The sequence below is a fragment of the Asparagus officinalis genome, chromosome 4, assembly GCF_001876935.1.
Source record: "Asparagus officinalis chromosome 4, Aspof.V1, whole genome shotgun sequence".
NCBI classification, from domain to species: Eukaryota; Viridiplantae; Streptophyta; class Magnoliopsida; order Asparagales; family Asparagaceae; genus Asparagus; species Asparagus officinalis.
The window spans coordinates 64,166,626-64,183,179 of NC_033797.1; the positions used below are offsets into that span (position 1 = coordinate 64,166,626).

The 16,554-nt window shown below is 33.9% G+C and overlaps 1 protein-coding gene across 2 annotated transcripts in view; it reads right to left on the reverse strand.

Moving 5' to 3' along the window:
- LOC109837594 (ribonuclease J) overlaps window positions 1–16,554 on the reverse strand; it is a 39,178-nt gene that overhangs the window by 2,912 nt on the left and 19,712 nt on the right. For both annotated transcript variants that reach the window (XM_020405907.1, XM_020405908.1), the window contains 8 exons: window positions 12,263–12,445; window positions 12,056–12,136; window positions 10,847–10,912; window positions 10,662–10,754; window positions 5,853–5,978; window positions 5,568–5,681; window positions 3,706–3,801; window positions 3,526–3,623 (listed from right to left, as the gene is read on the reverse strand). In XM_020405907.1, the coding sequence (XP_020261496.1) occupies window positions 3,526–3,623; window positions 3,706–3,801; window positions 5,568–5,681; window positions 5,853–5,978; window positions 10,662–10,754; window positions 10,847–10,912; window positions 12,056–12,136; window positions 12,263–12,445 (857 nt within the window). The remainder of the gene's footprint in view (window positions 1–3,525; window positions 3,624–3,705; window positions 3,802–5,567; window positions 5,682–5,852; window positions 5,979–10,661; window positions 10,755–10,846; window positions 10,913–12,055; window positions 12,137–12,262; window positions 12,446–16,554) is intronic.

The window sequence follows — 16,554 nt, forward strand, 5'->3', positions numbered from 1 at the left end:
CAGTTTCAACTTGTTAGGCAACTCGAAAAGGCATACTTCTAAGTAAGAATTCTTCCTGATGTTAAGACATTTAAAGATGACTGGCTTCATTTCTAAACCTAACCACTTCAGTGTTGAACTCAAGAAATTCTGTAGTAGCTCCCAACAAACAACATATATTACATTTATGCAGAGAATATAACAAGGATGAAACCAATCACAAAGCAGACCCTAAACAAAGAAACAAAAAATGGAAGCGAACGATGACTGCACTTAATTTTTTTAAGAAGCCTGTATAAGGAAATTGTAGTAAGTCAGAAAGCTTATGTTTGTCAGCTCCCAACAGTAAACAGCAAGGTACCTACATCCTTTTAAGTTTCTAGCTGCCATCAATATAGCTACAACTGCATATTCATGCAATGCACAATTCTCATTTATGCAAAGGCATAAGGTAAGAATAACTGCTTAAGCTTCATCTGTTCCCATTAAGTTTAGTCTACAGTGGAATAAGGTTGTCAGATCTGTCATGAATTTGGAGGTAAGCTGTAAGCATCTATCCATCAATATGTACATCACAAATATTTATGGTTTGACAGCTTCACGTATGTCGATTAGTTTACTTACAGGGGACTCTCAATTCGGACATAAATACTGATAATAACTTCATAGGCCCATTTTTATGTCTATTGCTCTCTCTGAAAATTACGTTCTTGTCAGTCTTTTACTTCCTCGTAATCTGATTCCAACAGCAATTAGTTGCCATGGAAAGGTTCCCTATTCAAGAAGAATAGAGGCACGGTACGTTAAACACTGGCCACATTTTAGTCATTGTACTTTGACATTATCCTACAAAAGCTGACACTACGCCAAGTTTTGTTGTCACTGCTTGTTAATTATTTTTGGTTATTCTGCTTATTGTTGGAATTCTGAAATATTAAATAATTCATTAATATTTACTTATTTATCTGAAGTATCTTTCAGGATGGACACGATTGATCTGATTCAAGCATCTAATATAGTTCCCATTACACTAGAGAAGAATTACTTTTGTTGTGAATGTTGGAAGTATTATGAGTTGTTTCTTAGTAGCTTTCATCCTATGTACAAGATTATCTTTCAACCAGTGAGTTTGGCTGAGAGGACATATCCATTGCAAGTCCAGAGAACTACAGGGATTCTTACAGCTAGGCAAATTTGATGAAACTCTTTGGATAATAATTACTGTAACAAGGTGGAGTAAAAACTAACCTAAGAGAACTTGTTTGGAAATATTAACTTAATTAAGAAGGATATGATAAACACAGAAGACAGGTCTTATCAGAACAAAATGGAAAAATAGGATACATGTAGCCAAACCAAAAAAAAAAAAAACACTTTGACACAAAGGCTTTGATGTTGTTGTTGACTTTGGGTGATAATCGAAATGTGCAAGATGAAAACCCTGAAATTTGACAGAATAAACTCTCCACAACAGGCTCAATTTTTCTCATCAAACACACATTGTATTACTGAAAAAGTTCAGCGATGACATACAAGTTCATGGTTTAATTAAACTTTTGAGCTTCATATGGCCACAATTGCTGGCATTATGTTGTTAAGAAGAATATTGTGAAGATGTGAAATACGACGGCAAGATATATGCCCATGGGGAAAATGTGTTGCCTACATGCATTATTTGTGATGAGGAATTGAAAATCATCAACCAGAAAAAGATTTCCATAGTCACTACTTAAACTCTTCATCACAAAGGGGTAATTATAAGACACTATTTAAAGATATGAACTTCACAAACTGATTTGTGTTCTTTGCATCTTTCAATTGATTACACTCAAAACCTGATAAGACAAAATGGTAAACTCCAAATAGCTTCATTCATGTAGGTTTTGGTCTCTTTTGTGTGTGAAACTTCAGCAGGTAGTCCCACCAGCAGCCTAGTTTGCTTCTCTTCTACTAGAAATTTTTAAGGATTTTCAAGGGTTAGTAAACAGGTTAAATCGGCATGATCTAGCAAACATACTAAGGGCTTGTTTGGATTGAGGGGAATAAGGGTGAAGGGAAGTTAGGGGAACCATTCACCTCCATTCACCTTGTTTGGGAATATTTAGGAGGTGAAGTTATTCACCCTAGTTCCCCTTGGTTCACCCCCTAATAGTATAAAATTTGTTACCCCTCAAATTAGGGTGTAACCAAGGGGAAGGGAACTCCCTTCCCTTCCCTTCCATTCTCTCACCTAGTTTCCCTTAACTTCCCTTCACCCCCTACAAATCCAAACAGGCTTTAAAAGTTCTATTTATGTTTTTGGAACTTTGGTTGTCAATGTGCTATTCAGAGAAAAAGGAGATGATCTACTCACTGAATCAGTTGCTCAACTGTGTTAGGCATAGGAACCAGAAATTCAACTTCAACTGTTTTCAGCTGAGCATGTATACCAGCATTGCATCACCCACTTTTCTGTGGTTTCCTCTATTTCATCCACATACATGCTACCACGAAACTACAGCTTAACCTTTTTTTTTTCTTACATCCAGGGTAAGAAACCAACTCTCAACTTTATAATATATTATTATCAAAAGACGAAGAACTCCAACCAGAATCATTAGGTCATGAAGACAATTAGATTGGCCAACCATATTTTAATACGAGTCAAATTGAACCGACGTTCTCTGGAAAGGATCACATGGCTTGATGGACCTTTCACAACACATGAATGACTTATATTTTCACTGACTGTTACTTCATTGCATGTGATGTAAAGAAACAACAGAATTCCTTTTCGAGCACATATTCCATACTATATGCATATGGGGGTCTAAGCATGTTCAAACTTTTATTTTTGACTGTTAAGGTAATTATGTATGCACACAAACTTGCTTATTAGCATTTCAAGAATAATGTGCAAATACACAGCTGCCATGAGATTTTAAAGATTCTTTATGACTAAATTATATATTTATAATTAACGACACCTATACTGCTCTATAACGGGAGAGGAAGTGTGCTCAAATGCCATCCATCAACGTGCAATACACGTACAAAAATATTTAATAAGACACTTAAGTGGAAATGGTAATGGAGAAAATCTGTTAATAAATTATTTGGTGAGGGCAAGTCATAAAAGCTAATAAATAACAAACAAAATGCCATCCATCAACGTGCAATACACGTACAAAAATATTTAATAAGACACTTAAGTGGAAATGGTAATGGAGAAAATCTGTTAATAAAGTATTTGGTGAGGGCAAGTCATAAAAGCTAATAAATAACAAACAGAAGATGGAACCTATCATCTTCTTGATAAACACACTTTCACAAATCAAAATTGCATTGGAAGTCCAAAATTTTATATTTTCATTTTCTTGTCATGTGCATTTGCATGCAAGAAAAAGTCTACTTGCCATTGATATCACATGGTAACCTAATGTGGAAACCTGGATATGGCCTGCAGGTTTACAGGGATAATTTCCAAGGATAGGCCTAACATGGATAAGCATGATCTGAATAGGATGATATTAATTATTGAAACACACTAGAGATTTGAGCCATTACCACACAACTATAATACCATCATTTGCAATCCTTAATCTCTCGTCAACACAAAGCTCTGCTGATGTTCCAAACGCTTTATCACCATCATTATACATCAACTGCAGCAGATAAACATGTATTAGTTTCTCGAACCAAAAATATCAAAAGAAATGGAAGATATGAGTATTTCAGGTCACTGACCTGAAGTTCCTCCTTTCCTAGTGAAGCAAATCCATTTGACAAAACTCTTCTGTTTCTAAGATGTGAAACACCAAGCATCTCTCCATTCTTTATCACCTGTCAAAAACAGGAGTACCCAGCATATGAGATCCTTTTACCTTTTCAAAGGCAGTGAGTTTTGGGCTGTTGTTTCCAGTGTTTAAAACTTCTTTCATGCTTATTTTCTATACTAGGAACATGCCTCAATTCAATAAATCCAACCAGCTAGTTGAGGGATATACTCAACATCTCAAAATTCAAATAGAAAATAAGAATCACATCCTTTTACAATGAAGCTACCTCATTTTAACTATGATTAAATTTGTGGGTCACAGAAAATATGAAATGTGTTTTATGGTACTTTTGAAGGGTCATCCTTGAGTATAAATAGAGCTGGAAGTACTGTCTACTTTTCCTTTTATAATTTCCTATCAGATCTTATTTAGCTTTATTCAAAGTACTTGTGAAAGCCTGGGCATTGCTTCTCTTCTAATCACTGTTTTAATATCCCCAACATGGCCCGATATATCCTTTTACAGGGCTTGCCGCAACCGATATGGTCTCTAAATATCCTTTACCACTTTTTTGGTATTTTGGGCTATATATCCCCAATGTGGCTGATATATCAGCTAATATCTTGGCCTGATATATCCTTTTATATGGTTTGTCGCAAAACAATATACATCGTTTGGCAATTTTTGGATGAAAAATCATGAGTTTGCCATTATAACAAATGACATTTTGGCCTAAAAAAATCAGACGATATACTGCAACGTTGATTTGCACTTTTGTTAGTTTTACAAGGTTAATTAGTGATTCTAAACATATATTATTTACATTTTGTATGCTTAGATTTTCGTAAGTATGTTAAGATGTCATTTTAGTGCATTATACTATATATGCAAAAATTCGTTATGACATTTCGATATTTACCACATATCGTTAATATATCCCCGATATCCGCAAGCCGAGATGAATTTTGGTCATCCGATATTCCCCCGATATCTGATATTTAAAACCTTGCTTCTAATAAGTCTATACTCTATAGCCATCTAAATAATATATTTCCAGCGTTAGCTATTGTCCATCCAAAATGAATACATGTATAGTACATCTTAATATTTATCAAGCCAAAAGTTAATTCTACAAGGCAACTATACTTCCAAACCTGTTAATGCTTGAGAGTCAAGATATTTTAGAAGTTCTCTTTTCCAACCATCAGATTGCAAATTAGTTTTCCCTTTGCATACATGAGATTACTGAGATAGGGAAGGCAATTTCTAAGAATGGAAACACCTTGAAACTTAAAATTTGCACCAACTCCACAAGATGGCATGCTGGTTATGTCATATGCAAGAAATAATGAGATGACCAACAAAAAGTGGAAAGATCGGAGATTAGGAAACAATACAAAGAGAACCTGTATGGATGATTCTAAAAAAATATGGATCAAGGAAATTCCGTATATAAATGAACCAGAAGAGTCAAAGTATTCAAAGAACCAACAAAAGTAACCATATGAACCTGCTTAAAGTCAACATGATTTGATAACTGCTACGATCCAAATTTCAGCTGAATAACATTAAAGATGTTCTGCTTAGTAACTTGAACAAAAATTCAGAACAGAAGGGTTGTTATTTGCATATTGCCTTTGGGTTCCACACATAAAACAACAATATTTTGCCAGAATTTGAAAAATGAGGCACAAAAGGAGTATAAACCTGAGGATTTTAAAAATAATATCCATTTGATCTTGCATCTATTGACAGTAAAAACATACTAATCCAGAATCTGCTCTTCTGATATATAACTTAGGAGCATAAGCATTAATAGTAAAGACTTACAGTGGTGTGTCGGATGCCAGTGGATTTTCCAAGCAATTCATGTTCTTTGAGGAACAAAAGCTCTCCATGAATTGGAAGAAAATGTTGAGGCTTCACAAGTCTCAGAACTTCCTCCTGCATGATGAAGAGCGAATAAATTCTGAACTTTCACAAAACAGAAGTTAAGAATGACATGCCAATAGGCAAATTGCTTACAACTTACTAATGGTAGAAATTGATCACGTCATAGGCTAGACAAACAGAATGTATAGCTTACAACTTACTAATGATAGAAGCAAAACTCACCAATTCTCCATGATACGCATGTCCAGAAGTATGAAGGCCCTCATTTTTGCCCATTACGATTGTTGAACCAATGTCAGATATGCGGTTTAGCATCTTCATTACACGAGTCTCATTTCCAGGAATCACCTATAGTTAAGATCACAAATGAAGACGAGCATATGATGGAGCCAAATTTCATAATGAAGAGTATGACCTATAGGATACATGGATTGCATTATAAATTAGGAAGAAATTCAAACAGAAGTGAGAAAGCGGAAAACAAACTTATGAGCTAATATTCAATGCTATACATTTTCTTATAAAGTAAGCTGCAGATCATTGAAAAGCTAATTTGATTAATTCATGAACCACTCTTGAACTGTCACTATAAACTTAGAACTGAAATACTATGAGCTCAAGGCGTGCACAAACACATATAACACAGACTTTGCATATAAGCAATTCCTGCTTGTACGTAATAAACGATGGACCATACAAACTGCAACCCTATGCAGCAACTTGATTACAGCATCTAGGAAATTATTTTTGAAATTTTTTCACTTGTATTACCTACATATCAAGTCGCCTCATAATGAATGGCTGAAGAAGCACGTTGAGTAAAACTGTAGTTAGAACCCAGACCGTTGGACATGATCTAACACTCAGAAATGGTTGTGACAAATTTTATTGTTTCCAAACATCCTTCAAGTATCCGTCTGTTAGATGATAACACCCACAATCAATCAATTTTTAAAATTGTAGGCATCCTAATGGTGTAGATCAAGATGAACCAACCATCTGATTTTAGATTTACTTTCCAAATCTTAGGAAGGAGGCGAGTCTAACTAGAGACATGCATGCGTCAGTTAATGAACACATGCATGCCCACTCACAGAAGCAATGAGGGCACTTGTTTGTTATTTGATTTTTTTTTTCTTTACTGCTACTCTCACAACAATTATCTTATATATCCCTTCAAGCCTTCCCTTTTTTTGTAGAAACTTCTAGAAAGAGGTTCAAAGAGTATCCCAACCTACTTCTCAATCTAATCTTAGTACAAATAGCAATCTCTCGTCGTGACTCATAATATCTTTCTTTAACAAAGAATTTCCTTATAATATCATTGTTCTGACTTCCATAATTCCATTATCTAGAATGTCAATTTTTAGAGTACTAGGATGGTTCGGTATGCAAGAAATAGTAAAATATGATTTTAAGTAAAAAGATCAGAGGAAAACACAGAACATAAACGAATCAAGCCTTTTTAGTCTTGTGAAGCAGAATAATAAAATAGATTACATAGGTCTGACACAACCTGTTTTACTTTTGTAATTTTATTGAGATAAGCAGAGACTACGAATGTTGTGTGCATTATATAAATCGATGCCTAATTACATCTCCTTTCAAAAATTTAGTGACCTCCTTAGGTGCAACATATAACCTACTAGTATGACTCCATCAAAAATTTATTTTACTTCCACAATTTTCTACTTCTAACTTGGAAAATATATTAGTCAAACTATAGCCTTGGCAACAATAATAATAGTTTTATTTGATCAGGTAAACCGCTACACTTAGTTTTTTAAAATCAACTTTGATTTGTTTTAATTTAAAATATTGCAAAGTTTACAATCTAATAAGTTCTAGTGTTTAAAATCAAAACATTTCTGCATACATCTATGCCACATATTACTGTTAGATATTATTCGTATTTAGATTTATGAGATATTATGAGATAGGGTTGAAATAGTGAGATGTGACTGGATATGATTTTATGTCATGCCTATTTTGTAATATCCTCCTAATCTCTATTTAAGAAAGGTTAGGGTTAGATGAATAATAACTTTGCATTTTTTTATTTTCTACATGATATCAGAGCCTACTCAATCATAGCAACTTCTCTCATCTTTCTAGATCTCGACGGGTTTTGCATGTCCTTCATGCTCCCCTCGGCAACTCCGACGAAATCTTTGGCGGCTTTAACGACTCTTTGGCATTGATCACAACTTCATCTTCAGCATCACAATTTTCTAAATCTTCATAGATAATTCTCCACAAAAAATCCTTAAAAAAGGCATCATCTACTGTTTATCAAGGTTGTTGTTCATGAGATGAATAGTAGCCTCGGTTACAGTTCACCGTGATGAACAGTAACAAACATATTGTTTGTGTGCTATTATCTTTGTCGATTATCGGCAATGATACTGGTCCTCTTTCAGTTGTCTCTACTAGCTACCCACCTAGGGTTTTTACTGGCTGACTGCCTAGGGTTTCTCTACCGGTTGATCCTCCTAGAGTTTCTCTATTGGGTGACCTGCTTAGAGTTTCTAGTGGCTTTGCCCGCCGTCTAAGGTTTCTATTAGTTGTGACAATACTTTTTTCATTGATGACGTCTTCAAGTGTTCCGAACAAAGATGATATTGTCAAAGCTCTTGCAACTAAGCTATTTTATTTCGATTTGTAACAAGCTGGACATATATAGTAATATACGCTTTAGCTTGAGAGGGAGTGTTAGATATTATTGGTATTTAGATTTAAAGATATTATGAGATAGAGTTGAGATATTGTGAGATGTGATTTGATATGATTTTATCTCATACTTATCTTGTAATGTCCTCCTAATCTCTATTTAAGAGAAGTTAGGGTTAAATGAATACTAATTTTGCCTTTTTCTATTTCTCTACAATTACCATCAAATTTGATTCAGAGTTGAACCAAATTCACGGATTTTCACAAACAAATATTCCTTTATTTTTTACTAAGTATGCATACCAATGAAAAAATGAAAATAAAATAAAAACGCAAGGATCTAGTCCAGGACCAACTATACTTGACCCAAACTAATGCTAATAATGTCCCTCAAACTAGAAAATGACTAAATGATGGAGTCCACCAAGCAAGTCAACTTGAGTACAGAATTACTAGGCCAATACAAGTTGAAACCAGTTATGTTACGGTATGTCTCATGCTGCGCATTTCCTCCTTGTGAATTTATCTTCCAGATAACATGTGAAAACAAAATGAAGATTTACAGTACAGATCGGGATACCAAGGCCACATCTGATTTCTGAGCCTGACTACTGATTCAATTATCAATAATATAATAATTTCCACTCCCTATACTAAAATGTTTCAAAAATCTATCACATCATTTTGACCCCAAATATTGACAAACATAATAGTCATTGTGTGAATTAGGTTTAGGTGGGTAATGCATTTTAAAACCCTTAACTCAACCTTTTTAACTGCTACATTGACCGAAACCTTATTTTCTCCATCTCCACCTCATCCTTTCCTCTTTACCTTCAACCTTTCATCTTATCAGAAAATTTAATTCCAAATTGCAAGTTCAAGCGCATGATGAGGATGAGGAGCTCAAATTGAAGCCACAAAAAAGATGCAAGCCTTAAGCGAAGCAAAAAAAAGACGAGGACAAACCTATTCGAAAATGACAAGACCTAACCAACAAAAAGCAGCAAGATAGAAGTTATCCTACCATTTTTTCTCTAAGATTTCTCCCAAACCAGGGCATTTATTTTGCTAACTGCTGCTTCCTATTTTTCATGTTGCTTCTTTCTGCTCTTGCTTGCCTTTTTTTCAAATAATTTCAAACTTTACTTAAAACTAAGTGCTTGCTACTTTTATTCCGTTCCGCTTAGATATTTTATAGTTAAAGACATTTGCATGAATATTGTGTAGTACATCTTTATTATGACATATAGGGTATTGCAACTACACTCAACCATCAGTACTATATAAGTGAAATATAATAATCTGCATGACATAAAAGCCTCCTATTTTACTAAGATTTCTTTAACTTGAGGAATTTGGAGTTGGATATGATCAAGGAGGAACAAATAACGGGATAATTATTATTACCATTGAAATGAAATAAAAACCCATGGCAAAATTCATGAATTTGTAACAGATTTATAGGATAGATGATAAGAAAAGCCGTGGATGCTGTCATGCTGAATAACAAGATTATACACGCGTGAATGGGGAAGACTTCGAAGGCTACACTACCAAGGTTTCCAACTCACCATCCATCCAAATTCAGTTAGTCACAGACATGGTTAGACTGAATATACAAAATATAGATTAAGGAACAAATGTATATCCTATTTCAACACAAAAACATTACCATAGTGATGCAAACATGATGATCCATAAACAGAGGTAAATAAAAGACTCCAAAAAAACAAAAAAGGAAAAGCAAACAGATAATGCCTGAATACATGAGTATGATAAGAGATGTCGCTACTTGAATCAAATAGCACATCAACTTTTATGATTGTAACCCAATCGCTCACTCTTTGTGTAACAACCAGTCCAGTTTAAAATTATCACAATATTAATGTGAATTAGACATATAAGTACCCTTTTTGTTGTCTTGAACTATGCAGATATAATGCGACTCAGACATTTAAATACTTTACATTTAGTGTCTTCTCCCAAATCTTTTTACCGACATGACCAAAGAGGTAGAGACAGAACTGACAAAAAAAGGTGTGAGACAAGATAGCAGTTACATTCTATGAATTACCAATAATGAGTACTGACAAGTTTCAGAACAACTAAAAGGTAATTTACAAGTCAAAAACTCGCTGAGAAATCAGCAGCACAGCTGAGGAATTAAGCATTTCATATACTGTAAAGCACATGAGTATAAAGTAGACAAATAAGCTTCACACATATAAATTGACATTCCAACAACCATTTGAGGTATATAAACACCAAACAGTACTGAAGCTCATATATTCTCCAAGGAAAATAAAAAGTATGTTATGCCATCTTGGTTGTACCATAAAGGCATAAATATAGACATACCTTAGCAGAATACAAAATCAGGTCTTCTTTGTTCAGCTTGAGAGAATGGCTACTACCAAACGATGCAAGATTTAGAGCAGCTCGCGGTTCTGCCTGACACACAACATTGTAAACAGTCAAAAGGTAGCTAAACCTTGCAAGCAGTACGATTGAATTATCTTGTGATGCACTGTAAATTATCTTACTTGAGAGCCAGTTGTTACAATTAACAAATCTTTTGGAGCATAAGCATCAATATCCTCCACTTTCACCTTCACAAATATGCAGAAATCATGAGTTTGTATGATTACACAAAAAATAGTAGACACACACAAACATGTAGGCTTTAGTGCAAGCGTACACACATTGATTAAATAAAAAGATTCATATAAAATATACCCTGATTCATATAAAATATACCCTTGATGATACATGAACTAGATTAACTGAAAATGTGGTACTCAGATGCATAATAGAAGCAAAAGGGCCATAACATATTAAGATTCATCTAAATTTAATATCTCCATTTATTTACTTACTGTGAAACTCTCTGACCTTACTACAGGTCATATCAAGAGATAATGTCTTCAATATCAATTAATAACTCAAAGTAAAACAATAAAGCTATGCAGACAAATGAGAAATTCAGCATAATTAGACATGACGATGGAAGGTGTATGGACAGCTTATGCTGAGCTGACTGAGCAATAACCTACATATTTTCATGCGTCGTATGCAACATATAAAAAATCAATATACATTTATAAATCAGACACTAAGGAACTAGATTTTATCCCTAAAAAGAGCAAATAGCTTCAGCTCCTACTCGGACTTAATTATTAATCACACTTGTCAGAATGAAGTTAATAGACAAGACCTAGAGTGAATAAACAGACTATTTTGCATATACAAATGTTTTTTAGGTTACTATAGGTCTGAAAGCTAATTCAGTGGTCAGAAAGTCATAAACTTAGGTGCAAGCTAATGATTCACCTTCTAGTCACATAACATGTTCACATAAATCCCTGCCAAGAAGGCACAAATGGTACCATAGTCTCTTAGCATGGAATGCAAGGCAATGCCTAATCGCTTATTTGGTTCGAACAGATATTAGGATAGTAGGGAACAGGTTTTTTAACTATTCAATATTCTGTATTCCTCATTATTATATTCTCCTTCCCCATAAAAACGTCTCCTTTCAGAAATCAATATATACTCTTTCTTGATATGCAATCTTAAAAAGGCAACCAAAATAGAAAACTATCAAACTCAAAAATATGCAAAGAAACTGTCTCACGACTTCCAAGCAAGCAAGATCCTGTACACATTTTTAGTTTAACACACCAAGAACTCCCTACTGCAGAAAAACCTTATATTATAAAAAGAGACAATGCATCTAAGAGCCTACCACATACCAATGTTGAAGGATCTATTGGCGCTTTTCCATCCTTGAAAGCAGCATCAAGATAAGTTCTTAATGACATGCCAACAAATACCTGTTACATTACTCAAAATCAATAGACTATTGCAAAAAGAAATTTGGTGAAACAAGGACCATACACCTTTTGTTGATTACGGAGCACAATATTGATGAATGAAACAAGGTGGTTAAAGCATCTTACCAGTTTACGACCAGTTAAATCGGCAGCAGCTTTGACACTTCCAAGTCGATGTATATTAGAAGCAAACTGTGTAGTGATAACTCTTCCTTTTGCTTCTGAAATACGCCGTATTAATGAATCTCTTACAACAGCCTCGCTGATAGATCTTCCAGGAGAAAGCACATTGGTTGAATCACTCATCATCTGAGCAAGATTACAAGTATAGATGTTAAATTCCCTCAAAAGGAAAAAAGCATATAAATATGTTCAAACTGTCTTCAGCTCCAAGATGGCATAAGACACATATAACAGAAAAATATAAGTAGAATTGATCGAGAAAAGAGTAGGCATACAACTGGAATAAATTTCCATTAACTGTCATAGACAGCAGGGTAGAACTCTCCTGAAAGGATATCTTAGTTCTCAAAAGATGTCATACTGATTCTGCTCTGTTATACAGATCACATGAACCAAGTACATCCAAAAGAAAAACATAATATGAATAGTTGTCCATAGACAGTAGTGGAGGTAGGATTTTAATCCAGCTTAGGAACTAAAACATTCTAACAGGATTTTTATACATAGTGCAATATGGTCAGAACAGGGTATGTAGGTATATACCCCGGAAACAGGAAGTCCAATCAACAGATCATTTTCTTTTCCCCTAGATTTATCTTCTTTATTTTATAATTACTAGAGGTTCAAAAATCTTTTATTTTTGCAACCCTATCGCTCTTTTGACTTTGGAACAGATTCTTTTTGTCAGTATAATGTTTCTTCTACACATTCATTTCCAATCCATAAAAGAGAATAGTTAGGATTTTTTTTAAGAAAAAAAAAAGAATCAAGGGACCACTCACAGGAGAACCCTTCCCCGCATCAGGCACTAATTTTTTTAACGTCTAATTAGATCGAGTAATTATTCAAATTCAGAATAGAAGCTCGTTGCCTTTTTTTATTTTTTACTAGAATTGGAGCCGTAAGGCTCTATCCATTTATTCACTAGACCCAAATGTAAATTTCTTTTGGAGTAAGACAAAAGAAAAAACAAATTTTGAATATTTTTCTCTTTTTTCTATTTAAAAAGTAAAATAAGAGGTAAAATGAATTATTTCATTCCACAAAATATTTATTTCTATGTATATAAGCCAAAAAATTTATACCCGAATTAGAAGTGTGTATCATCAGTGTAGGTGCATTAGAAGTGAATGCATGAACCGTGAACTCTGCTACTAAAGTCTACATAAGTTTAGAAATGAAGTTATTGATTGGGGGTACGAATCAAAATAAAAGATTATATAGGGATATACATGAACATAATGTTGTTTAATAAATACTTATATGCCTGATAAAGCATGGTATCTTCAAATCCAGGTTTAGACACTTGCCCAACCTGAAGTTAATATGGCTCCGCCACTGTCATAGAAATAGGATAGAAATTGACGTTCTGAAAGGAGAGTGCTTGGTCTAAACAACTTAATTCCCCCTTCTTCAAGGTCAATTATACCAGCAACAATAAAGCATCTTAACCCTGTTTCATCAACTGTTCATCACAAAACTATATTTTCAAAATATCCTAATATAACCTTAATTATTAGATGAAATTTATTATTTCGCATAAGCCTCTGAAAGACAACAAATAACTCCTCCATACTTTATCACAGCAAAAGTATCCAATGGTTGAACTTGAGAGTGTTAGTATTTCATCTAAGTTATGTTGCATGAGTACGGGTATGGATACAGGACATTGCAAATTTGTAAAAGGTGGGGTTCAGGGACACAACTATATAATTATTTATATACACATATATTATATATTGGAGTTAATAGTTTTCATGGGAACAAGGATGATAATTAAATTTCCTATAACATTTTATATTTCTTTTATTATGTTGATTATAAATTGGAAAGTCACTAATTTTTTAACTAGACATCCAAGAGACCCTTCAAAATCATAATTCGAAAGCTGACCTACGTCCAACAACTTTCAAGAAGTGAATGTGAATTGTTGGATACATGTCCAAAAGTGTATGATTGCTTTTTAAATTAAAACATGTATTGTAAAATTGAGAATAGGCCCGAATAAATGTATGCATGTATGCAAGGCGTGTCCAAGGAGTATAGATACGGGTATAGACACGTGTTCGGTATGGGTACGACTTCAAATTAGAAGTACCCAGGTAATATAGCATCCAAGTGTAACTCTCCCTATCTACCAATACCAACCTCCATCCCCCCTCCTCCCACCCACCCCCCAAAAAGACACGGTAATATTCTCTCCTCTCCTCCCACCAATATTTTTTCTTTCTACAAAATACGATTATGCTACACTAGTTTGAGAACAATTTTACTAATACAGTTTTTATTCGTAGGGCCTGTTTGCTTGGTTAAAATCTGAAGGAAAGTCCAAAAAGAAACCTGATAAAGAAGATAATCACCAAAATTTGTCAAATTTTCTTTATTTTTCTGATGTTTGGATTACCAAAAAAAGAAAACGAAAGAGTGGAGGAAAGCTAGAGCCATGTCACTTTTAAGGAAATTATGTTCCCACACAAAAATGCCGAAAACCCATTAAAACACCGATTAAATAATTAGCTCTGTCATTTTATAGTTTCTCGTACCCACTACCCACTCGATCCATATCACCTAGGATTACAAACGCCACTTATATCCCTCTCATTTCACCCTTCCCTCCAACTTCTCCCGCCTCCATTGCTCTCTCCATCTCTCTCATAAGTAAAAATTCCTAGAAATATTTTAGGCAAGATGTGTTCATCAGCACCTCAAATATCAAAATTTGGGTGATCAATCAAGTCGATGGTTAATCCTGATTCACAAATTGGGGAAAAAGATTAATCTTCTGTTGGTGTTGATGTGATCGAAGGTGCTTCAAATCGAATGGCTTGGGTGTTTAATCTAGCTTAAAATTGATGCTTTGCATCTTAGATTTGACGAAACCCTAGATTAAACAGATACTTCAAAGAATCAATCTTGTTCAAATTCAACTTTATCTTTCTTAACTCCTTATTGATCAAATGTAATTTCTAAGCCCTTATTTCCATTTCTTATTTATTTGTGAAATTGAAATTTTTTAATGATGGTCAATTTCATTGTTCACCACATGTAGTAAATTACAACAAATTTGATGATTTTTTTAAAGATGATTGTGGTCTAGTTATATATATGCTTAGGTTTTTTCTTTTTTTGTTCTTTTTTGCCATAGTTTAATATAAAGGTGGAATTTTTTCAGAACTGGATGGTAAAGCTTGAATTTTGATTGAGGTGTCTTGTTTGTGTGAAGTTAAATGCAACGATGTCAATTTTTGTGTGAAGTTAGATGCAACTACCTCTTTGAAATTTAGAATATACTTGAATCCATTTAGGTCGATCCATAATTTTTGCTCATAAAGACCGTGGTTAGGGTAATTCTATAACAATTAAGAGTTTCTGTCAATTTATGATCATATTAGAGTTTCTGTCAATTTTTGTGTGAAGTTATATCCATATTTTTATGTGAAGTTAGGTAATAATTCTAAGCTGGATTATATATATTTTAATAGCATCAAGTATGACTATTTATGAGCTATTGTTACATATGTGTATATATAAATTGGTCTTATTAGTTTAAACTTCCGTTTAGTGAAAATATTCCTATAGTCCATACTTTAAAATAATGTTAGTATCTACTTCAATACAATCCAAGTATTGTAGATGAATGATGATCTTGACAAAGAGACTGTAACGAACATGTGCTTGGGGGATGCACTATATGTTTTAGTTATGATCATGACATTCATGAGGAGAATGCAATGTCGACGTGGGTCCATACGTATGGGACCTACTAAAGAGAAACTAAAGCAATATGAAAATAGAAAGGATCACATGAACCGAATATATAATGGTTTTAGTGATAGTTGCGTCAACTATGTTAGAATGTTTAGTGGTGGCTTTATGAAGCTTAAATCATGAGGAATGATTTATTACGAGACTCAAGACATGTTACATTGAAGAAACAACTTGCTATGACTTTGAATATCATAAAACTAAAAATCAAATTATTAGGTCACATTTATTAGATCTGAGGAGAATGTAAGTAGATATTTCAAGAAAGTGTTAGAAGCAATTTGCCACATACGTCCAAGGTTCTTAAAACAAGCACGCAGTGAAGTTCTACAAGAGATCCTTAACAACCCCTAATATTACCCTTATTTCAAGGTATTTACTCTATACTTTGTGATAAAAAGCATGTTATTTAATTAAATAAATATAGTTGTTAGTAAATTTTTATACTATCTGGGATTGCATTGGTGTGA